A 24155-nucleotide genomic window follows, 5' to 3' on the forward strand; every position below is an offset into this window, starting at 1 on the left:
CACAAGCCCCTTTACATCCATGGGAGTGGCCCTCATCTCCATGGCAAAGGGTACATATCAACTTTGCTGGTCCATTTATGGACTCAATGTTCTTAATCGTGGTGGATGCACACTCCAAGTGGCTGGAGGTAATAAAGATGTCCTCCACCACCACGGAAAAAACCATCACAGTATTAAGGACCATATTTGCCAGGAATGGGCTGCCTGAACAGATCTGTTCTGATAATGGACCGCAATTTGTATCCGAAGAATTCAGGAAGTTCTTAAAAAACAATGGGGTTAAGCACTACACGTCCGCCCCATACCATCCCGCCACCAATGGATTGGCTGAAAGGTTTGTCCAGACCTTCAAGAAGGCCATAAAGGCAATGGGTAATGAAGACATAAATCTACAACATAAGGTAGATAACTTCTTGTTTGCGTACAGGAATGCAACACGTGGTTACAAACCAAACCCCCGCCATGATGTTTTTCAATAGAAGCCTAAGATGCCGGCTGGATTTGGTCAAGCCAAACATCAGAAGGGACGTAGAAAACCGGCAATTTCAAAGCATGAATGAAAGGCCAACTAGAACCTTCCAGATAGTTCAACCAGTTTTGGCCCGGGACTACCGTACCGAGAAATGGCAGCCTGGAACTATTTGCACACGACTAGGACTGCTGATGTATACCGTGGACATTGGAGAAAGCATAATAAGGCGCCATGCTGACCAGATCATAGAGTCATCCGAAAAAGGACAACCTACACCACAACTCTATACGCCTAGTGATGAAACAGAGATACCCATAGTATCTACCTCCGATCCGGTGATACTGAAACCAGATGAACCCGACACTGGCATTGAAGCCGAATCGACCTTGCCAAAAGAACCTATACACCACCGAGGCGTTATCCGGACCGAGTCAGGAAGCCTCCAGAGAGACTGAATTTGTAATTGATTAACTTCAGCAAATGTGTATATTATTGTTCTTGTAAAAATTTTATTTAATGATTACTTAAAATGTTATGTACTATTTATCTAAAAGGGGAGGAATTGTAGTGTATGTACCTTTAAGAGTGTTAAGTCTGTGTGTTATAGTGATAATTACTACACAGACTACAAGAGTAAATTCAACAGGTCTTTACTGGTTGGAGGTAGGGACTATACTGAATACAATATTACTACACAGTGCTTATATACCGGTGTGGTCACCACCGGTATTACGTATACAGCAGCCAGAGAAAGTAGTACATCTCTTAAGGTGGAACAGGCTTAAGTTCTCTTAAGGTGGAACAGGTTACATACACCACAATCCTCCCTTTTTAGCTTAACAGTCATATCCCCATTTAACATAACATAATAACATATATACATATATAACTTCAGGTATAACAGTTCAAAGGTTCAGTCTCTGAGGAGGCTTTCTGATGCGGCTTGGATAACGCCTCTCAGTAGTCTCTGATTCTTGTTGTTGAGGTGCCTCCTCTATTTGGTTTCCAATGTATTGGGTGTCATCATCATCAAGTACATTTCCTGCCGAGGTAGATGCTTCAGGTTCATTAACGTCTTCCACAGTTGTCTCTGTCACAACCATGGGTTCGACCCTTGCTCTCGACTCTACCAGTTGATCCGCATGATGCCTTATCACATTATGACCAATATCTACTGTGTACATCAGAGGTCCTTGTCTGGCCCGAATTGTTCCGGACTGCCATTTTTCGTTTCCATAGCCCCTTGCCAACACTGGTTGTCCTACGTCGAAAGTTCGAGTGGTCTTGTTGTTAATATGCCGAAACTGTTTGTTTTCCACTTCCCTCCGCACATTTGGTTTTAACAAGTCCAACTTGGACCGCAACCTCCTGTTATAAAACATCATGGCAGGACTTTGGTTAGTCACTGCATGATCGGCGTTTCGATATGACATCAGGAACTTGTCGACCTTGTGTTGCAGTGGAATCTGATCATCGTTCATGGCCTTAATTGCCTTTTTGAATGTCTGGACAAATCTTTCAGCCAACCCGTTTGTCGCCGGATGATATGGGGCAGAGGTATAATGTTTTACTCCATTCTTCTTTAAGAATTGTCGGAATTCTTCCGATACAAACTGTGGTCCGTTGTCCGAACAGATCTGTTCTGGTAATCCGTTCCTTGCGAATATTGTTCTTAACACCGCAATTGTCTTTTCTGAAGTAGTGGTATTCATCTTGATGACTTCTGGCCATTTGGAATGTGCGTCCACCGCGATTAGGAACATGGAGTCCATGAATGGACCAGCAAAGTCAATGTGTACGCGTTGCCATGGGGCTGAAGGCCATTCCCATGGGTGTAGCGGTGCTATCGGAGGTGCATTTTGCACTTTTTGGCACCCAGCGCAGCTTTTCGTTAACTCCTCAATCTGTTGGTCAATACCCGGCCACCATACATAAGCCCTAGCAAGACTTTTCATTTTAACTCCCCCCAGATGACCTTCATGCAGTTCGTTTAAAACTCTTTCCCTTAGCTTGGGAGGAATAATCACTCTTGTCCCGTACATCAAGGTACCATGGCAGACGGACAGCTGGTCTCGCCTTGCCGAAAATGCCAGTAACAGAGGATCACCCCGTGTTGGCCATCCTTTTACAGTCACCTCGTAGACTCTGGACAGTGTCGGGTCATTCCTGGTTTCTCTTTCAATACTTGCATTGGTGACTGGTAAACACTTGATGATGGTCGAGTGAAATAACTCAACAGGGTCAACTTTCGTCGTGTTTTCTTCTTCAGGTAGTGGCAGGCGCGACAGCCCATCAGCATTGCCATGCTGTTTTGTACCTTTGAATTCTATTTGATATTGATGTGCCCCTAGGAAAAGAGACCATCTCTGGAGACGCTGCGCTATCATCACCGAAACACCCTTCTTAGGGTTAAAAATGGATACCAACGGTTGATGGTCTGTCAGAAGTGTGAATTTTTGGCCCTGCAGGTAATGATTAAACTTCTTCACTCCCCATACAAGGCTAAGAGCCTCCCTATCGATCTGCGCATAGTTGCGCTCAGCGGAGGTCAATGATCTGGATGCAAACGCGACTGGCCTTTCCGTGCCATTTGGCAACTTGTGTGAGAGTACTGCCCCAATACCATATGGAAAAGCATCACAAGCCAACCGAATAGGCAGTGTCGGGTTGAAGTGAGCCAACACTTCCTCTGAGGTGATCAATTCTTTGCTTTTGCGAAATGCCTTCTTACAGTTTTCGCCCCATTCCCATGGTACCCCTTTCTGTAAAAGAGCGTTTAACGGGTGCAGTACCGTGGATAGATTTGGCAGAAATTTATGGTAATAGTTAATTAATCCTAGAAACGACCTCAACTGAGAGACATTCTCCGGAGCGGGAGCCTTTACAACTGCCTCAATCTTGTCAGGAGACTTATGAAGCCCCTCCCGGTCAATGACATGGCCACAGTACGAGATCCGCTTCTGGAAGAACTCACATTTCTGCCGATTTACTCTAAGTCCATACTCTTTCAGTCTGTTGAGCACCAGTTCCAAGTTTGCGAGATGTTGTTCATCACCATCACCTGTGATCAGAATATCGTCCAGGTAACATTGTGTGCCTGGAATTCCCTGTAATACCTGCTCCATGGCCCTCTGCCAAATTGCTGGAGCTGATGCCACTCCAAAAACCAGCCTATTGTACCGGTACAACCCTCGATGCGTGTTGATCGTGAGGTATTGGCGTGACTCTTCCTCAACCTCCATCTGCAAGTACGCCTGCGCCAGGTCTATCTTGGTGAAGTGTTTCCCGCCAGACAATGAAGCGAAAATATCCTCAATCCGTGGAAGCGGATACTGCACCGTGTGAAGCACCGGATTAACGGTGATTTTGAAATCTCCACAGATGCGAACCTTCCCTGGATCTCCTGGCTTGTTGCTCGCAGGACGTTTCATAACGGGAACAATGGGCATAGCCCACTCACTCCAATCTACCTTAGACAGTACACCTGAACGTTCTAGTGCTTCCAGTTCCGCTTCAACAGTAGGTCGTATTGCATAGGGTACCGGTCTGGCTTTAAAAAATTTTGGTTGTGCATGTTCATCAATCTTGATGTTTGCCGTAATTCCTCTCAGTGTTCCCAGTCCCTGCTGGAACACCTCTTTAGCATCATCCAATATTCTGGACAATCGTTTAGGTTTGACATCTGTTTCCCCGGAATCTACCGTTAGTGCCTTCAAGGAGTGCCAGTCCATATTCATTTTCCTAATCCACTCCAGTCCTAGTAGTGGTGGACCTCCTTCAGGTAGCACATATAAGTCCATTACTTGGCTTTCTTCGCCCTTGTGGACCACTTCTACCTCTATTTTTCCGACGGGGTACACTCTTTGCCCCGTGTATGTTTTCAATATAATCTCCGTATCCTGTAGGGGAATATGTTGGAATAACCTTCTGTAATCTTTCTTATTCATGACCGTCAATGCCGATCCAGTGTCCAATTCCATTTTTACTTGGACTCCTGCTATCTGAAGAGTGACCCAAATTGTCTGGAGATCTGCATCCTTACCAACGTTGTGTACTCTTAAGCTATCCAGTTCATTACTGCTAGCGTCTGAATCTGACTTCTGTTCGGTCAAACTGTTCTTTGTCACCTTGTGTACCTTTGCGTATTTTCCTTGCGGTGACTTTTTGTTGCTGGTCTTCTTTCCTGACCGGCATACTTTAGCTATGTGGCCAAGCCTGCCACACGTTCTGCATTCTTGGTTTTTAAACCAACACTGGTTCTGATCGTGCGTTGTCTTTCCACAACGAAAGCATTTGACAGAACTCAAACCCAATTTGTTTGTACCGAGTTCCGGTGACCGTAGCTGCATTACTGCCGTGCCTCTCGCTGCGGCTTCGTGTGCTGCTGCCATAGTGACCGCCTTCTCAAGCGTCAGCTCATTCTCCTCGAGCAGTCGCTTTTGTGTATCCTGTTTAAATAAACCACACACAAATTTATCTCATAGTGCCTCTGTCAGTCCCGTTCCAAACTGACAATATTTTGCTAGCTTACGTAATTCCATCAAATATTCAGCATTGCTTTCATTCTGCAGCTGCCTTCTGTCGTAAAATTTAAATCGTTCCGCTAGCATCGGCGGCGTGGGGTTTAGATGATTTTTCAGGACAGTAACAATCCCCTCGAACGTCTTATCCGCCGGTTCATCTGGTGATACAAGGTGTTTCAATTGCCCGTATGTCTTCGCACCCATTAAATTTAATAATGTTAGTGCTTTATCTGCATCAGGAATTTTATTTGCCTTACAATAATTTTGTATGCGTTCTACATACATGGCCCAATCTTCGATGTCACTATCAAAGGTATTAATGTTCCCATGTTTAGGCATCGTTGCAATTTATTGTATTTTATGTTATCCAAGATGGCGGCTTCCCGCTCTTGCTGTCGTCCTCCGCCCACAAAATGGCGGTTTTCCCGCGCTTGGCGGTCTTCAACCGTCCCCTGATGCTGTCTCCGCTTCACCTCGGCTCTCGCGCCTTCAGTTTCCCCAGACGCTGCGCCTTTTAGCCCGAATGCGGCCCTTATCTCCGGTCGCAATCGATGTCCCCGCGCTGCGCCTCTCGCTCGAAAGCGGCCCGGCCCTTATCTCCGGTCGCGATCGATCTCACCGCCCTTATTCCTCCGTCTTCCCAGCCCCGTCTGTACAGCCAACGCGGTTGACTTTCTGTCGCGTCGCTGCCCGGCTTACCCACCACCGAGGTAGAAAGAAGAAGCTGACAGTCGCTGATGGAGGCTTCGAGGTCAGGATGTCTTCTGTACTCCGGTTTCTCGATGCCTGCCACTCGACGTGTCTTCCAGTAGGGTGATGAGGGTGGAAACCTCTCTTCGACGTCCTGTCTGTGGACGAAGCCGCCGTGGAAATAACTGCCGCAGGGTAAGAATCGGACTCGTCGCCACTGTTAAGTCTGTGTGTTATAGTGATAATTACTACACAGACTACAAGAGTAAATTCAACAGGTCTTTACTGGTTGGAGGTAGGGACTATACTGAATACAATATTACTACACAGTGCTTATATACCGGTGTGGTCACCACCGGTATTACGTATACAGCAGCCAGAGAAAGTAGTACATCTCTTAAGGTGGAACAGGCTTAAGTTCTCTTAAGGTGGAACAGGTTACATTCACCACAAAGAGGAACTATGTTTTTGAAGCCCCTGTATACTGTAGTACCGGTAGTAACCACTCGGGTATATAAGCCTGTATAGCGTCTTGTGTCGTTAGTTCACCTCCAGACTTTGTTCAGTAAACACTTGTTAAATCAACTCCTGCATTCCGTGTCTCCATTAACACACGGACCTAACAAGGTGCTGCCGAAGAAGCCTTGGCAAGTTGCTGCAGTGCATCTTGTAGATGGTACAGGCTGCAGCCACGGTACACCGGTGGTGGAGGGAATGAATGTTTACGATGCGAATCAAGTGGGCTCCTTTGTCCTGGATGGTGTCGAGCTCCTTGAGTGTTGTTGGAGCTGCACTCACCCAGGCAAGTAGAGAGTATTCCATTACACTCCTGAATTGTGCCTCGTAGATGGTGGAAAGGCTTTGGAGAGTCTGGAGGTGAGTCACTCACCACAGAATACCCAGCCTCTGACCTGCTCTTGTAGCCACAGTATTTATGTGGCTGGTCCAGTTAAGTTTCTAGTTCATGGTAACTCCCAGCATGTTGATGGAGGGGAAATCGATGATGGTAATGCCATTGAATGTCAAGGGGAGGTGACTATAATCTCTCTTATTGGAGATGGTCATTGCCTGGCACTTGTGTGGCGCAAATGTTACTTGCTACTTATCAGCCCAAGCCTGAATGTTGCGCAGGCCTTGCTGCATGCGGGCACAGACTGCTTCATTATCTGAAGCCATTGTGGCTGGGTCTACCACCATCGACCGGGGCTTTCACGGTGTCGCAGCAGGCCAGCAATCTGTGCTCCAACAGATTGCTAGGGATACTGAGGTGCTGCCCTGGGGGAGTGGCAGTGGGTCAGTGGAGCAGGAATCTGCTGCCCTCTCTCAGGATGACAGCATTCCTGCTCCCACCACTGCCACTCCGCCATTGCCCTTTGTCGCTGCCTGTCATCCAGCCAGCCCAGACTGCTGTCGCCCATGCTGAGGTGGTGCAGTCTACAGCCGGGCCTTCCAGGCCCAGAGCTGATCAAGGGCGTCCTGCAGGGCCATCTGAAGACTCACGCACGGACACTCAGCAGCCTTCCACCAGCTGTGCTGCAGCCATGGGCCAACATTTCATAGGAGCATCAGAGTAGGCAAAGGCACAGTAACAACAGGCACTAAGGGATTGCACAAAGGGTAAATAGTAAATATTGTTGTTGTAAAGATGTGGGGGGAAGAATTGGGTCGCGCCCCCTTTGGGGCATTAACTTTGCCAGACGCTACTTTTAGCACCCCGATAAAGTTAGCGCCCCTGTGCCAGAAATTGAGTGGTAGGCCCCAAGCAGGAAGTGGGGCATTACTGGAAGCACTCCCCCTCCCTCTTGGGGTGCTACCATTCAATATCACGGCGCTACGTGCAACAGCACCAAGCGCATCGACACGTATTACAGGCCTCCCTCCCCTGATTAAAGGGGAAGGGCCTAGTGCAGTGCGCACCGGGGCCCTGCTGGACCACCAGGGAGCGGGGTGCCGGGAAAACAGCCCGTCACTCAAGAGGACTGCCGGGCTGACCGATCGCAGCTGGCACCCCGCAGGAGGAAGCGAGAGGGAGCAGGTGCTGGCAGGCAGCCCAAAAAAAATGGCTGCCCGGCACCTGCCCTTTAATTTGCGCTGCCACGGCCACAAACACGGCACCCTGCCTCTGTCGGACATATCATCCGGCGGTAGCTCGGGGGCACAAGCCAAGTTGGTGGCCAGGGCGCGAGCGAGGTGCTGCACACAGCGGAGACGTCCTCGCTGGTGGTGCAGCGCCTCGGTGCGCTATTGGCTACCGCTAACCTCCCCCTGAATTTGGCGGGCGGTGTTAGCGGCACCGCGCCCGGCCCTAGGTGCTTTTTGCCCCGTTAGCCTCCCCGCCCCCCCGTTCCCTGATTATTGATAAATTTATTACTTGACTTCAGATAATTTTGTGCTGTCTCTCATTTCAGCTGTGTGCTGTGAGATGGCCTGCGACAGGGATGGGATGATGGGGATGTGGTGAGCAACGGGGATCTGGGGTTGAATTTACTAGAACCGCAGTCTGATGAGGCGGTCACGGACCGCCCTTCCAGAAGGCCGATTGATTGGCTGCCTCCTCCCTCGCTCCTGTTCCTCTTCCTCCTCCTCCTCATCTTCCTTGTCCTCCTCATCCTCCTCCTCCTCTCCCTCTTCCTCCTCCTGAGGTGGTCCCGCAATCCCTGGTGGCAAGGGCTGGGCCCTAATGATGGCTAAGTTGAGGAGCATGCAGCAGACCACAATGAAATGGGACACCCGCTCCAGCGAGTACTGGAGGGCTCCTCCCGAATGGTCAATGCAGCGGAACTGTTGCTTGAGCACCTCGATGGTCTGCTCAATGATGTTCCTGGTGGCAGCATGGCTCTCATTATATGAGTGCTGTGCAGGAGTGTTGGGGTTGCGAAGGGGAGTCATGAGCCAGGTGGAGAGCGGATACTCCTTGTCTCCAACCAGCCAGCCATGAGCTTGACGTGATGGCTGGAAGAGTGCTGGCACACCAGTCTGGTGCAGGATGAAGGCATCGTGGCTGCTGCCAGGATAGCAGGCATTGACATTGAGGATTCGCTGTCTGTGGTCACACCCTAACTGGGCATTAAGTGAGTGTTAGCCTTTGTGGTTACGGAAGATCTCAGGATTGTTATGTGGTGCCCACAAAGCCACGTGGGTGCAGTCAATGGCACCCTGCACCATGGGGAATCCCGCTATCCTGGCAAAGCCACATGCATGCTCGTCTTGCTTCTCTCTGGTGATGGGGAAGGAAATGTAGCCCCTTCTCCCACTATAGAGCGCCTCTGCGACCTCCCGGATGCAGCGATGGCCGGCGAACTGCGAGATGTTCGCTATATCCCGTTGCAGGCTGGAAATTGAGGGCGACGGTGACCTTGACTGCCACTGAGAGAGCCATGGTTGCCCTGATCTGAGGCTGGAGGTCTGGTTGCAGGAGGTGGCAAAGTACTGTGACCACCTCCTTGCTGAAGCGGAGCCTTCTAATACACTGCTCCTCGTTTATTTGGAGGTAGGAGAATTGCTGTCGGAATACCCTCAGAGGGTAAGGCATCCTTGTTGAGAGCCCTGATGGCCCTCAACATTCCTCTGCCCACATGTTCCAATCTTCCTCGCTGCCTGCACTCACTCCGCAGTAGATCCTGGTGGGCGACATTGACTGCCAGTACAGTTCCCATTAATGTAAGGAAGTGCAGCACTTTGATATTTTGTGAGAATAAATGTAACTAATTTTTAGTAGCCACAACACTCCGGAGACTAAACAACCTTTAAATGACTGATTTAAACTGTTGCACAATGTCAAACTGACAAGGAAGCAGTGAAACAGCACTAACCTGAGAGCTGAGACTCATTAGTCATGATCCCTTTAAGTAGCGCCCCTGGAGCCGGCTACTGATTGCTTCACGCCTCCTCTCCCTGTCGCTGTCGGGGCGAGGCACTAAGGCAGGGGGTGATACTCAATTTGGCAGATCGGGCACCCAGTGAGCATTGCACACTCGCTGATGTGCCTGGCGCTGAGGTCCCCGGCGCTAACTCATAGCAGCAGCACTACAGGGGGCCGAAATTGGCGTGTGGCACTACTGCCTCAGCGCCCCGTTAGCACCCCCGCCAGGCACTAGCTGGAGGCCATAACCAACCGAATTTCTCCCCCCTTACCTTTAAAAGAAAAAAAGGCTTGAATTAAACAGAGCCTTTCACATCCTCAGGACATCCCAAAGTGCTTTTCAGCCAATTAAGTGCTTTTATTTTTGAAGTGTAGTCACTGTTGTAATGTAGGAAACGTGTCAGCCAATTTGCGCACTGCAAGCTCCCACAAACAACAATGTAATAATGACCAAAAGGGCATTAACGCATGGAAAAGGATAAGAGAAAATCAGCATGAATGTTTCTAGGTTCCAGGGGCATAAGAAACTAGCAGATCTGAATTTATTTTCAACTGGAGAAAAGGTAATTGAGGCGGGACATGAATCAATCTTTAAAAGTACTAGGAGGCAGAGGTGATGTAGGCGTATGCACGATTTGGACTGTAAATGCTGGATGCTAAGGGAATCAAGGGATACGGGGATCAGGCGGGAAAGTGGAGTTGAGGTAGAAGATCAGCCATGATCTTATTGAATGGCAGAGCAGACTCGAGGGGCCAAATGGCCTCCTCCTGCTCCTATTTCTTATGTTCTAACTGTGGGACAGACGTTTAAAATGAACATGCCTCAAATGAGACCAGAAATGAGAAGGTTTTTGTTCGCACGCTGGCGATATATGTGAAACAGACTCCCGAAGAAGCAGAAGAAACTGGACCAATACCTGACTGGAAACAAAATTCTAGGGACATAAGTATAGGCAGGAAAGATTAAATACTCCATGGGATGCAATAGTTGCTCACTGTGTGGCTGGGAGTGTGAGAATGAGGATTGTGACCTACCGAGGGCAACGGGCCAGGGTTGAATAGTGGTGAAACGTATGGCATTGCTCGCAGTGAGTCAGAGGACGGGTTGTATTGTAGCTTTATACCAGGAAACTTTATTTTAAATCAGCAGCATGTTTGAAAGGCAAATGGTATGTTGGCCTTCATAGCAAGAGAGTTCGAGTACAGGAACAAGGATGTCTTGCTACAGTTGTACAGGGCCTTGGTGAGACCGCACCTTGAGTACTGTGTGCAGTTTTGGTCGCCTTACCTGAGGAAGGACGTTCTTGCCATGGAAGGAGTGCAGCGAAGATTCACCAGGCTGATACCTGGGATGGCAGGAATGATGTATGAGGAGAGGTTGTGTCGATTGGGCTTATACTCACTGGAGTTTAGAAGATTGAGAGGGGATCTCATCGAAACTTATAAAATTCTGTCAGGCCTGGACAGACTAGATGCAGGAAGGATGTTTATGATGGCCGGGGAGTCCAGAACCAGGGGTCATAGTCTAAGGATAAGGGGTAAGCCATTTAGGACTGAAATGAGGAGGAATTTCTTCACCCAGAGAGTGGTGAACCTGTGGAATTCTCTGCCACAGAGGGCGGTGGAGGCCAGTTCATTAAATATATTCAAGAAAGAGTTGGATATATTTCTTGAGGCTAAAGGGATCAAGGGATATGGGGAGAAGGCAGGGACAGGGTACTGAATTTGGATGATCAGCCATGATCTCATTGAATGGCGGAGCAGGCTCGAAGGGCCGAATGGCCTACTCCTGCTCCTATCTTCTGTTTCTATGAAAGTGCTGTTGTGCTGCTCTCTCAACCTGTAACGGTCGGCAATTGCTCCTGCTACCAGCAGTTTAATCCAGACTCTTATTTATAAATAGTGTCAGAGAGCCCACGCTTGCCAACTGTACAGCCTGCTGTCATAGTAACCAGCTGGAAGTATTAGACGTGTTGAGAAAGGTAGAACATGGACGTTTCAACTCATGCCGCTGATCAAAATTAGTCTCGTCTCCAACTCTCTTCCTTTGAAGAAGTTGCTCCTTGATCCAGTCTCCTCGCTCTCTGCCTCACACGGATTCGATCTTTTTCTTTGTATGCATGTCTTTCTTCTCTCTTTCTTTATGTAATCTCTCTCTCTCTCTCTCTCTCTTCCCCCCCCCCCATACTTTCCCTTTCTCTCTATAGGGGAGCGGGTGGCGGGGTTTCATGTGCCCCTATTCATCGGGCAGGCGGCGAATGCAGTGAGCCCACTGGCCACCCGGTGAAGCTCAGCAGAGTCCCAAACCCCTTTCCCGCTCGGACCTCCTTTAAATAGAATCAGTTGCGCTGCCCGGCTTAAATGAACTGGGTCATCGACCTGAAACGTTGGGCTGGATTTTCATTCAGGGGACGTGATGGAGGTGGGACGACAACTTTCGGGGTTGTTGTCCTGCCTCCATCGAGATGTGGCCAATCCACGCGATTTTAACTTGATTGACCTTGTTGAGCCCACCCAGCAGGCTCAGCAGGCCAATTAGGGGCCACCCGGCAGCAGGTGATGTCACAGACTGAAATTTCATCTGTCAAGAGGTTTTGACAGATGAAATATCAGTGTTTGAAAGCTCTTTGAAGCTGTCAAACACTGACAGTCTTACTTCTAACATGAGTCCTTCTCCACAAACTCAGTTAGAAATCTCTCCTGCACAGAAAGCTGAAGGCTGTCACTTTTGACAGTTCGCAGCCATTCTGCTTTCTGTGCCGATGAGATGAGGGACTCCCAAGATCTAAAGGAAGGAAGGCTGTAAAGGTAAGTGAAGGTAATTTAAACTTCTTTAAACATACTTACCTTTGCACTCATGCACACATCACTCACCTGAACACCGGACATCTCGACCCCTCCAAGTCCTTCAACCCGACGGCCCGCCTCGCAAAGTTGGCGTGGTTTGGAGCCATCGGGAATCCCACACTTCAGCATTAAAAATAGGGATTAGGCTAAAAACTGCCTGTTAACTACCTGTTAACAGGCAGTTAATTGACACTAATCACTTCCCGCCTCGCGGGGTCGGGTCCCAGCGCGGGGCGGGTACCCGCCTCCTTTGAAATTGGCATGGAGGCGGGTTGGGGGCGGGATGGGTTCATGCCCCCCCCCCCGATTTCGCGACTTTAACACCCCGCATGCCTCCAATCCCGCTTCCACGGCCCAATGAAAATCCTGCCCGTTAACTCTGTTTCTCTCCTCACAGATGCTGCCAGACCTGCTGAGTATTTCCAGCATGTTCTGTTTTTATTTCAGATTTCCAGCATCCGCAGTATTTTGCTTTTGTGTTGGATGAACGGGGTCTTGTATGAAAGCAGATTGATGACAATTTTGGTTGCAGGAATAGGTTTTATTTAATTTTTGAGAATACATTCATTCTTTTTAATAATCTGCACTTACTTGCTATATCGGTATAAACTTCAGTTACTGCCGAATAGGCGAGCACTAATACTCTGGCTGGTTGTTCACTGGGAGGGAAAGTGTCCAAAAGTATATGAATATTTTGAACCAATTACAATTTATCAATTCTGATGAGATTTGTGTTTGCCCTTGTGTAGATAGACACTTGGTACAAATACTAGAGCAATCTGTGCTTTTGGTATGTAGAATATTCCCTTGTGGTGGTTTGTTGGCACATGTCACACTCTTGTTCGTTGCAGTCTGTAGCTGCGTACAGGGCAGAGCTGGAACATTGTCACAAAAGCACCTGTCTGTTGTCAGTGGCTTAAATTCGTGAGTTTAACAGCAGGTTCTCTTCGCAGTGATTGCTCAGCATTTCTTGATTCATAAGTTGTTGAAAATAAACACCATCCTCCAAGGACGGTGCTCCCTTTGTTCTTTCTGAGGTCAGTTCATGAGTTCCATCCCAGCACAACATGAACAACGAGGAGGTAGCACATCCCGATAGTGGTGGAAACAAGCATCATGGGAAAGCCCAACCTGAAAGGAAATTAAGGAGGAAAAAAATAATTAATGGCAGTGTTGTGTTTGTACCGCTATACACAACTACATAAAATAATAAAGCAGCAGAGACTGAGAGTAACTTCAAGTGATCTTTACTGGGTAACTGGAACTTCGGCACTGACTGTACAAATCGATACGCGTCTGTTATATATGCTCGCAACTAAGGATGTACATCCGGAAAACAAAGTAGTCCCTTCAATGTTGTATACATTACACTTCCTCCCCCTTTAGTTTAATAGTATATTAACGCAAAATTTCTATAATTAACATACAGAGCCTGTCTTTACAGTAACCTTTTTGTTTTCTTAAAAGTAACAAAATTCAAATTCCAACATAACAGCCCAGAAATTCCAGAACGGGGCTTGCAGCGCGTGCAAGCCCCGTATTTGCACTTACCCCGCGCTCGTGCCGATCAGCTTCTGGGACGCCTGAACTTGCAGAAATAGAAAGCACATTCCCGGGCAGCGTATGACGTCACGCCGCCCAGGAGTGCAGCCAGCGCGAAGCCAGGAGCGTGCAGTGTAAGTGAGACACGCCCCTTGAGGTCTCAGTTTCACTGGACACGCCCCCAATGTTTCTGTCAAGCTGCTAAGGATTTTTACATGCAAAGCAGCAGTTTAAATAGGTTTTTGGAAGTTTTTTGAAGATTTTGGTAACTTTTATAAACTTTTTAAAATGTTTACATTATTTTGAGTAATCTGAAGTAGTTTTAAAGAGAATTAAAGCAATTTAAAGACTTTTAAAAGCCCTAAAAGAATTTTTTAAATTCCATTTATTTATTTAGCAATGTCGTCGTCATACGTGTCTTCACACTGTTCCCTTTGGGGAACTGTATGAAGTGGTGGAAGGATTTATGGCCATGATTAGCGCTCATTCCGTGACCGTAACCATCTTTGAACCAGCCATTAAGGCGGTTAGTCCTATGGTGGGAGGGTTTTACGGGCTCCCACAAGCTATACAAGGAGGGGGGGCCACCCACACCCACGGACGCAAATATCCCACTGGATGTCAACCCAGAATTTAGAGCCGGAGCTCCGACTCCACTTGCCGGGACTGTCTGGAGCGGGGTTCGAAACCCTACCCTGATCTGGCCCAGCGGCGGGGATCCTACCGCTATGACAAAGGCCCAATCCAATTAGCAACGTGAAATGGCAGCATAGGGCTCCAGTCACGGGGAGGGAAAAGGCGCAGGAAACGTATGGGTGTCACCTTTTGTGCGGAGTGGGCCTTTTGCGTAGCAGTAAGCATCCCCGCCGCTGGGCCAGAAGGAGTAGGGTTTTGAACCCCACTCCAGACAGTCCCGGCAAGTGGAGTCGGAGCTCCAACTTTAAATTCTGGGTGGACATCCAGCGGGATACTTGCGTCCGTGGGTGTTGGTGGCGCCCCCCCCCTCAGATGGGTTGTGGGAGCCCGTAAAACCCTCCCGCCATAGGACTAACCACCCTAATGGCTGGTTCAAAGATGGTTACGGTCACGGAATGAGCGTTAATCACGGCCATAACTCCTTCCACCACTTCATACAGTTCCCCAAAGGGAACAGTGTGAGGATATGTACGATGATGACCTCTTGCGCAATGCACCTCCTTGGGCCCTCAGTCGCAGATGCGAGGGGGCAAGTCGTGCAATTGTTAAATTTTTTATTTTATTGACATGTAAAATGTTGGCCCAGTAATTCCCTTCCAAATGCGCTAGTACGGTCGGGGTACTTACGCATCTGGCCGGATGAAATGCCGGTTTTCAGCATTCACAGTGCATGTGGGGAAAACCGGCATTTCCTGTCCTCTGAACGAAAGGTTCAGAGGCAGAACGCGTGCGACTGCACAGGCAGCGCGTGCGCAGTATAATTCGCCGCTTTCATTAATGCTTTCAGTGAGGTCCAGTCATTACAACTTACACATGAAAAAAGCATGGGTACAGTTGCTCCACAGGCTGCGGAGGAAGATATTTCTTATCGTGGAGCTTCTGAAAGTATGTATGTCTGTATATATTCCTTTGCGTGTTATGTATATATTCCTTTATTTATGTGTATGAATGTATTATTTAATTATGACTTTCAGAGAAAGTAACTTATTGGAAAATCATAATTAAAAACATACATTCATACACATTAGTAAAGGAATATAAAACATACATACATATACGTAAAGGAATATATGTGGACATACATACATAACTCATTCTCACATTCCATTTACACAGCCACAATTGCTCCTTCTACCTACCGTTCTGAAAACCCTTTTAAAAAAAAATTTAAACTTTAAAACTTACTTAAAATTTCTTAAAATAACTTCCCTCCCTTTCCCAAACAAAAATATTGCATTTCAAAAGCTCCACGATAAAATATATCTTCCTCCGCAGCCAATGAACAACTTTACACTTGCTTTTTCCAAGTGTAACTTCTAAGGACTTACCCTCACGGATCCACGAAGTTCACTGCGCAAGCGCTGCCTGTGCGTTGAACCACTTTACTGTTCCAAGAACCTTTGTTGCGATGACTTTCTTCTCCCCAGGGGATTTGGGCTTGTCGGGCTGTGGCTGCTGCTGCTGTTCAGGTTGCTGCTCAACTATTGTTGTGTGAAATACCTCGGCTGAGTCAACTGTTGTAGTTCTCTCTGAGGTCGGCAGTGGTAAACATGACAAACCATCAGCGTTGCCATGTTGCTTGGTCTCCTTGTATTCAATGTCATACAGGTGAGCCCCTTGGAAGAGTGACCATCGCTGCAACCGTTGTGCCGTCATCACTGGAACGCCCTTCCTTGGGTTGAAGATTGAAACGAGAGGCTGGTGGTCAGTTAACAGTGTAAACTGTTGACCATACAAGTAGTGGTTGAATTTCTTGACTCCCCACACAAGGCTGAGGGCCTCTCGGTCAATCTGTGCATAATTGCGTTCAGCTATCGTCAATGATCTTGAAGCAAAGGCTATTGCTCTCTCTGAGCCATCTGGGAACTTATGTGACAACACGGCACCAATGCCATGGGGTGAAGCATCACATGCCAGTCGAATAGGTAAGGATGGGTCAAAGTGAGCTAGCACCTCTTCTGAAGTAATGAGTCTTTTACTCTCTTGAAAAGCTTGTTCACAGCTGTCACTCCACTTCCATTGTGACCCTGTCTGTTGCAGTGCATTTAGTGGATGTAACACTGTGGATAGGTTGGGCAAGAACTTGTGATAGTAGTTCACCAGTCCAAGATATGATCTCAACTGAGACACATTTTCAGGTGTTGGTGCATTAATCACAGCTTCAATCTTGTCTGGAGACTTGTGTAAACCGTCCTTGTCAATCACATGTCCACAGTATGAGATTTCCTTTTTGAAAAACTCACACTTGTCTCGGTTCGCTCGGAGCCCATACTCCCGTAACCTGATGAGCACCTGTTCGAGGTTGGAAAGGTGGTCGTTGTCATTCTTGCCAGTAATGATGATGTCATCAAGATAACACTGAGTACCTGGGATCCCCTGCAGGACTTGGTCCATTGCCCTTTGCCAGATTGCAGGAGCTGATGCTATTCCGAATACCAGCCGATTGTACTGGTAAAGGCCTTTGTGCGTATTTATTGTCAGGTACTTCTTTGATGCATCATCAATTTCCATTTGGAGATAGGCCTGGGCCAAGTCAATCTTTGTGAAGCATTCCCCTCTTGACAGGGAAGCAAAGATGTCCTCAATGCGAGGCAATGGGTACTGTACTGTGTGGAGGACTGGGTTAACAGTCACTTTAAAGTCTCCACAGATGCGCACTTTTCTTGGCTTTCCTGGTTTTGTGCTGGAGGTTTTCTTCATCACTGGAACTATAGGTGTGGCCCATTCACTCCAATCCACCTTGGACAGGACCCCTAACTGCTCCAAGTTCTCCAGCTCTGCTTCTACTGAAGGGCGAATTGCATAAGGCACTGGTCTGGCCTTGTGGAACTTTGGATTTGCGTTCTCCTCAATCTTAATTTTTGCTTTCATGCCCTTAAGTGTTCCTATTCCCTTCTTGAACAGTTCCTGAGAGTCAGAGAGTATTTGTGACAGTCTCTCAGGAGTGGCGTTGCTGTCCTCCTTTGCTGACACAAACAGTGCTTGGATGGTGTGCCAATCCAACTGTATTTTCCTGAGCCATTCGCGTCCCAGCAATGGTGGTCCTCCATTTTCCACTACATAGAGGTTCAATTGCGGTATTTTCTTTTCTTTGTATGTCACTGTCACTTTTATTTTACCTTTGGGGCACACTCTTTGTCCTGTGTATGTCTTTAACAGTACTTTAGTTGGCCTTAGCGGTATGTGTGAAAACAGTCGTTTGTAGTCATGTACAGAGATCACTGTTAAAGCTGAGCCTGTGTCCATTTTCAGCCTAACTCCTGCCACTTCTGGAGTAACCCATATTATTCTGTGATCCTCTGTTTCTTTCACACTGTGTAGTTTTAGACAAGCCAGATCCTCTTCCTCTGAGTCTGTGTCACTTTTTTCTTTATCTGAACTGTCTCCAGTCACGTAGTGTACCTTCTTGTATCTATCTTTGAAAGATTTCTTGTTTTCAGTCACTTGGTGTGCCTTTGTATCAGTTTTCTGCTTCTTTGCTTTGCAGACCCTTTCAATGTGCCCTCGTTTGCCACATTGTCTGCAATCTTTGTCTTTAAACCAACAGTCATTGTGGTCATGTGACATTTTACCACAGCGATAGCACTTCTTTTCTTGTTTCAGTGACATTTTGTTAGTGGAATATTCCAGGGATTTTTGTTGAATTTCTGAAGTGCCACGTGCTGCTGCTTCCATTGATATTGCAATACTTCGAACCTTCTCCAAGGTGAGATCTTTTTCAGACAAGAGCTTCTTTTGTGTGCTTTCATTTTGCATGCCACACACAAATCTGTCTCTCAATGTGTCTGATAAGCCCACTCCAAATTGGCAATGTTCTGATAATTTGCGCAACTTTGCCAAATATTCAGAAATGCTTTCATTTTTGCTCTGGTTCCGTTTATGGAATTCAAATCTTTCGGCTATGAGCAGTGGTCTGGGGCTTAAATGGTCTTGGAGTGTGTCCACTATTTGTTTGAATGTTTTGTTTGCTGGCTTTTCAGGGGTTAATAAACTACGTAGCAGCACGTATGTCTTCGCGCCCATAACACACAGCAAAACAGTGGCTTTCTTTTCTACCTCCACTCCGTTAGCCTCACAGTACAACTCCACTCTTTCAATGTAAGTTGCCCAGTCTTCAATGCTGCTATCAAATGCTGCAAACCCGTTTTTCTTTCTTTACTAGTTAGCTAGCGTCATGCAAGTCCTGTGCACTTTTCACTTGACTTACGTATCCCGGGCCTAGCTTAGCAAGCTTGCTCCGTTTTCTCTACCTTCTCGCTCCTTTCTTCCAAATTTCGGTGTCCTCTGGATGCGATGCCAGAATAGGAAGACGTAGGTTCATAAGTCTCGTCGCCAATTTGTTGTGTTTGTACCGCTATACACAACTACATAAAATAATAAAGCAGCAGAGACTGAGAGTAACTTCAAGTGATCTTTACTGGGTAACTGGAACTTCGGCACTGACTGTACAAATCGATACGCGTCTGTTATATACGCTCGCAACTAAGGATGTACATCTGCAAAACAAAGTAGTCCCTTCAATGTTGTATACATTACAGGCAGGAAATGTGGGAATTTAGTGCAATACGGGATAACCCAAGCTGCCTCTTAATATGGATTTATTCTACACTTCTAGGGGGAGATAATTGATTCCCTTTGTGCCACCCGTTACCGCCTCTGGGGGGCGTTAATGCGGCACTAACCACTTACTGCCTGGGCGCGGTGACAATATCACCTCCTGCTAAATTCGGTGGGAGGTTTACGGCGGCGTTATGGCGTTGCACCCCGATCTCCTGCGCCCGGAGATCGTGACGTCATCGCCCTGGACCCGAACTTCGGTTCCGCCCCCCCACCCCCGCAGCATCGCCAGGCGACGACACCGACAGCTGCAGGAGGCATTGATCGGGAGGCCAGGCGCTTTGGGGGCGAATGTTAAAGGGGAGGATGCCGAGGTAAGTGCCTAAATTTTTTTAAATTGTGTGGGTCCATTTTTTTTCCTTCTCCTGGGCCGCGATTGATCGGCCCAGCACTCTGCTGGAGTACATGGGGCTGATCGAGCCAGATCGCGGCCGCTGTCGGGAACCAGCTGACTGGTCCCAACGCAGAGCCTGCAGCGATGGCCCTTCCCTTTAAGGGAGGGAAACGCGGCAGCACGGCACGGGACACTGTCCAGCGCTGCACCACTACCGCCCCGCCTGCGTCCTTTAGTGCTCCAGGAAGGAAGTGGAGCGCTTGATTTAACGCTCCACTTCCTACCTGGAGCGCTAAACCCAATTTTGTGAAAGCTGGGAATCATTAACGCCTGCTGCTAAGTTTCCCAGCTTTCAAAGGTTACCGGCCCGCAAACAGGTCGATAATGAATTTCTCCCCCTAAATCTGGACAAATACCAGGAGATAAGAGAGCTGAATTAAGACAGGATTATGTAGGCCCACTGTAGAAATGAAATAATCCCCAATTTTTTCTCACCAAGTGGACATCCCAGAGTAGACTCTCAATGGAAATAAAAATTAGGATTTTTCTATAACGAGAACGCCAGTTTTATCCCCGGTGACGGCAAGCTTGGTTTTAAAAAGCCTTTAGATTGCAGGAGGACGGGACTCCAAGCCCCACAGCTTTGTGCTCCTGGGAAGGAAGGAGTCGTGTGACGTGCCTCAATAACTTCAAGACTCGAAGTTAGCAGAATAAAATAAGGCTTTTATTAGCAAAGAAAAGATGCCGATGGCTGCACCTAGCTTCACCTGGCGTGCTGCTGTTCTACTGCAGGACAAGCCTGGACTTGTCTTAAGTAGGGCCGGGTATGGGCGGAGCCGACACACAAAGGGGGCGGTGCCCTATACACAATACAAGGTACAAACACCGGAGCAGGCAATACAATATATACAGTTAACTACAGAGTCTGATGAATGACATATTTCATCACATCGTGTTAAGAGGCAGTCTCGAATTCAACACAGAGAGAGGAGACAGACAGGAAGCAGAGTGCATGGATTGTCAGAGATGGAGCTGAGGAGCAAGCAGAGATAAAGGGGGTCATTTTAACCGCAAGAAGCAGCTGACTTTAGGTCGGGTGGGAGGTTAAAATTTTTTAAATCTCAAACCCAACTCCTTTCCGCCCAGTTCCAGTTTTAATGTAGGCAAAACGGTGGGGGAGGGGCAGGGGCGGGTTGGCCATTTAACTATTATACTGAGGCTGCGTGCCTCATATGTAGCTCCACAGCGTGCGGGGGAACCTGGATTTCCTGGACAAAATGCCTCCCCCTCGCTCACCAGAACCGCCCCAGTAAATATCAGGGCCAAAGGTTCAGCGGGGCAATGGCCTCAGATCACTGTTACCTCTAAGTTGCGTGTGCGCGTGCGCACAACGATCCCCGAGTTCCCGTGCAGTTGAATTGAAAAGCCACGCAGAGAACTGGACAGCAGCGGGAGAGGGGGAGGGGCCCAATACACAATGGCCCTGGGAATCCAGACAGAGCGACCCCAGAGCCAATCACAATTGCAGCTCTGGAAGTGTGTGTTCTGATGGTTGATCGGTTGCTGTGTAACCCCGGGATGGACTGGGGGAGAGAGAGAGAGAAACTGGCGGAGAGAGAGACGGACGGGGGAGAGAGAGAGACTGGGGGAAGAAAGAGAGAGACTGGGGAAGAAAAAGAGAATAGGGGGAAGAAAGAGAGAGAGACAGACTGGTGGAGAGAGAGACTGGGGGAGAGAGAGAGACTAGTGGAATGTTGGAAAACTGTACCTTTTTGCTATGTAAGCTTTGGCAATATGGTTCTCTGTAAACTTTCATGCCAATAAAGAATTTGAATTGGAAAAAAAAATTGGAATTGGACTAGTGGAGAGAGATGGGGAGAGAGAGAGAGAGACTGGGGAGGGAGAGACTGGGGGAGAGAGAGAGAGACGGGGGAGAGAGAGAGAGGCTGGGGTGAGAGAGATACTGGGGTCAGAGAGAGACTGGGGTGAGAGAGAGACTGGGGTGGAGAGAGACTGGGGTGAGAGAGAGACTGGGGTGAGAGAGAGACTGGGGTGAGAGAGACTGGGGTGAGAGAGAGACTGGGGAGAGAGAGAGACTGGGGAGAGAGAGAGACTGGGGAGAGAGAGAGAGACTGGGGAGAGAGAGAGACTGGGGAGAGAGAGAGACTGGGGAGAGAGAGAGAGACTGGGGGAGAGAGAGAGACTGGGGAGAGAGAGAGACTGGGGAGAGAGAGAGACTGGGGAGAGAGAGAGACTGGGGAGTGAGAGACTGGGGAGAGAGAGAGACTGGGGAGAGAGAGAGACTGGGGAGAGAGAGAGACTGGGGAGAGAGAGAGACTGGGGGAGAGAGAGACTGGGGGAGAGAGAGACTGGGGAGAGAGAGACTGGGGAGAGAGAGGCTGGGGAGAGAGAGAGACTGGGGAGAGAGAGAGACTGGGGAGAGAGAGAGAGACTGGGGAGAGAGAGAGAGACTGGGGAGAGAGAGAGAGAGAGAGACTGGGGAGAGAGAGAGAGACTGGGGAGAGAGAGAGAGGCTGGGGAGAGAGAGACAGGAGAGAGAGAGACTGGGGGAGAGAGAGACTGGGGTGAGAGAGAGACTGGGGAGTGAGAGAGAGACTGGGGTGAGAGAGAGAGAGACTGGGGAGAGAGAGAGACTTGGGTGAGAGAGAGACTGGGGTGAGAGAGAGACTGGGGTGAGAGAGACAGGAGAGAGAGAGACTGGGGAGAGAGAGAGACTGGGGAGAGAGAGAGACTGGGGAGAGAGAGAGACTGGGGTGAGAAAGAGACTGGGGTGAGAAAGACTGGGGAGAGAGAGAGAGACTGGGGGAGAGAGAGAGAGACTGGGGGAGAGAGAGAGAGACTGGGGAGAGAGAGTGAGAGACTGGGGAGAGAGAGAGACTGGGAAGAGAGAGAGACGGGGGATAGAGAGACAGGAGAGAGAGAGACTGGGGAGAGAGAGAGACAGGGGAGAGAGAGAGACAGGGGAGAGAGAGAGACTGGGGAGAGAGAGAGAGACTGGGGAGAGAGAGAGAGACTGGGGGAGAGAGAGACTGGGGGAGAGAGAGACTGGGGGAGAGAGAGAGAGACTGGGGTGAGAGAGAGACTGGGGAGAGAGAGAGACGGGGAGAGAGAGAGAGACTGGAGAAGAGAGACTGGGGAGAGAGAGAGACTGGGGAGTGAGAGAGAGACTGGGGAGTGAGAGAGAGACTGGGGAGAGAGAGAGACTGGGGAGAGAGAGAGACTGGGGAGAGAGAGAGGCTGGGGAGAGAGAGACAGGAGAGAGAGAGACTGGGGGAGAGAGAGAGACTGGGGATAGAGAGACAGGAGAGAGAGAGACTGGGGGAGAGAGAGACAGGAGAGAGAGAGACTGGGGGAGAGAGAGACTGGGGTGAGAGAGAGACTGGGGAGAGAGAGAGAGACTGGGGAGAGAGAGAGACTGGGGGAGAGAGAGACTGGGGAGAGAGAGAGACTGGGGAGAGAGAGAGGCTGGGGAGAGAGAGAGACTGGGGAGAGAGAGAGACTGGGGAGAGAGAGAGACTGGGGAGAGAGAGAGAGACTGGGGAGAGAGAGAGAGACTGGGGAGAGAGAGAGAGAGACTGGGGAGAGAGAGAGAGACTGGGGAGAGAGAGAGAGGCTGGGGAGAGAGAGACAGGAGAGAGAGAGACTGGGGGAGAGAGAGACTGGGGTGAGAGAGAGACTGGGGAGTGAGAGAGAGACTGGGGTGAGAGAGAGAGAGACTGGGGAGAGAGAGAGACTTGGGTGAGAGAGAGACTGGGGTGAGAGAGACTGGGGTGAGAGAGACAGGAGAGAGAGAGACTGGGGAGAGAGAGAGACTGGGGAGAGAGAGAGACTGGGGTGAGAAAGAGACTGGGGTGAGAAAGACTGGGGAGAGAGAGAGAGAATGGGGGAGAGAGAGAGAGACTGGGGGAGAGAGAGAGAGAGACTGGGGAGAGAGAGTGAGAGACTGGGGTGAGAGAGAGACTGGGGAGAGAGAGAGACGGGGAGAGAGAGAGAGACTGGAGAAGAGAGACTGGGGAGAGAGAGAGACTGGGGAGTGAGAGAGAGACTGGGGAGTGAGAGAGAGACTGGGGAGAGAGAGAGACTGGGGAGAGAGAGAGACTGGGGAGAGAGAGAGACTGGGGAGAGAGAAAGACTGGGGGAGAGAGAAAGACTGGGGGAGAGAGAGAGAGACTGGGGTGAGAGAGAGACTGGGGTGAGAGAGAGACTGGGGAGAGAGAGAGACTGGGGAGAGAGAGAGACTGGGGAGAGAGAGAGACTGGGGAGAGAGAGAGACTGGGGAGAGAGAGAGACTGGGGAGTGAGAGAGAGACTGGGGAGAGAGAGAGGCTGGGGAGAGAGAGACAGGAGAGAGAGAGACTGGGGGAGAGAGAGAGACTGGGGATAGAGAGACAGGAGAGAGAGAGACTGGGGGAGAGAGAGACAGGAGAGAGAGAGACTGGGGGAGAGAGAGACTGGGGTGAGAGAGAGACTGGGGAGAGAGAGAGAGACTGGGGAGAGAGAGAGACTGGGGGAGAGAGAGACTGGGGGAGAGAGAGGCTGGGGAGAGAGAGAG

General features: G+C 49.1%; 1 protein-coding gene across 1 annotated transcript in view; it reads right to left on the minus strand.

Annotated features, from left to right (window-relative positions):
• Window positions 1-12927: 12927 nt before the first annotated feature.
• Window positions 12928-24155, minus strand: part of oca2 (oculocutaneous albinism II) — a 707523-nt gene continuing 696295 nt past the window's right edge. Inside the window, exon 23 of the mRNA XM_085999552.1 lies at window positions 12928-13525. Within this exon, the coding sequence (XP_085855678.1) occupies window positions 13438-13525 (88 nt within the window). The 3' untranslated portion in view covers window positions 12928-13437. The remainder of the gene's footprint in view (window positions 13526-24155) is intronic.

The sequence above is a fragment of the Somniosus microcephalus genome, chromosome 10, assembly GCF_052327205.1.
Source record: "Somniosus microcephalus isolate GS21.2 chromosome 10, FLI_Smic_1.0, whole genome shotgun sequence".
NCBI lineage: Eukaryota > Metazoa > Chordata > Chondrichthyes > Squaliformes > Somniosidae > Somniosus > Somniosus microcephalus.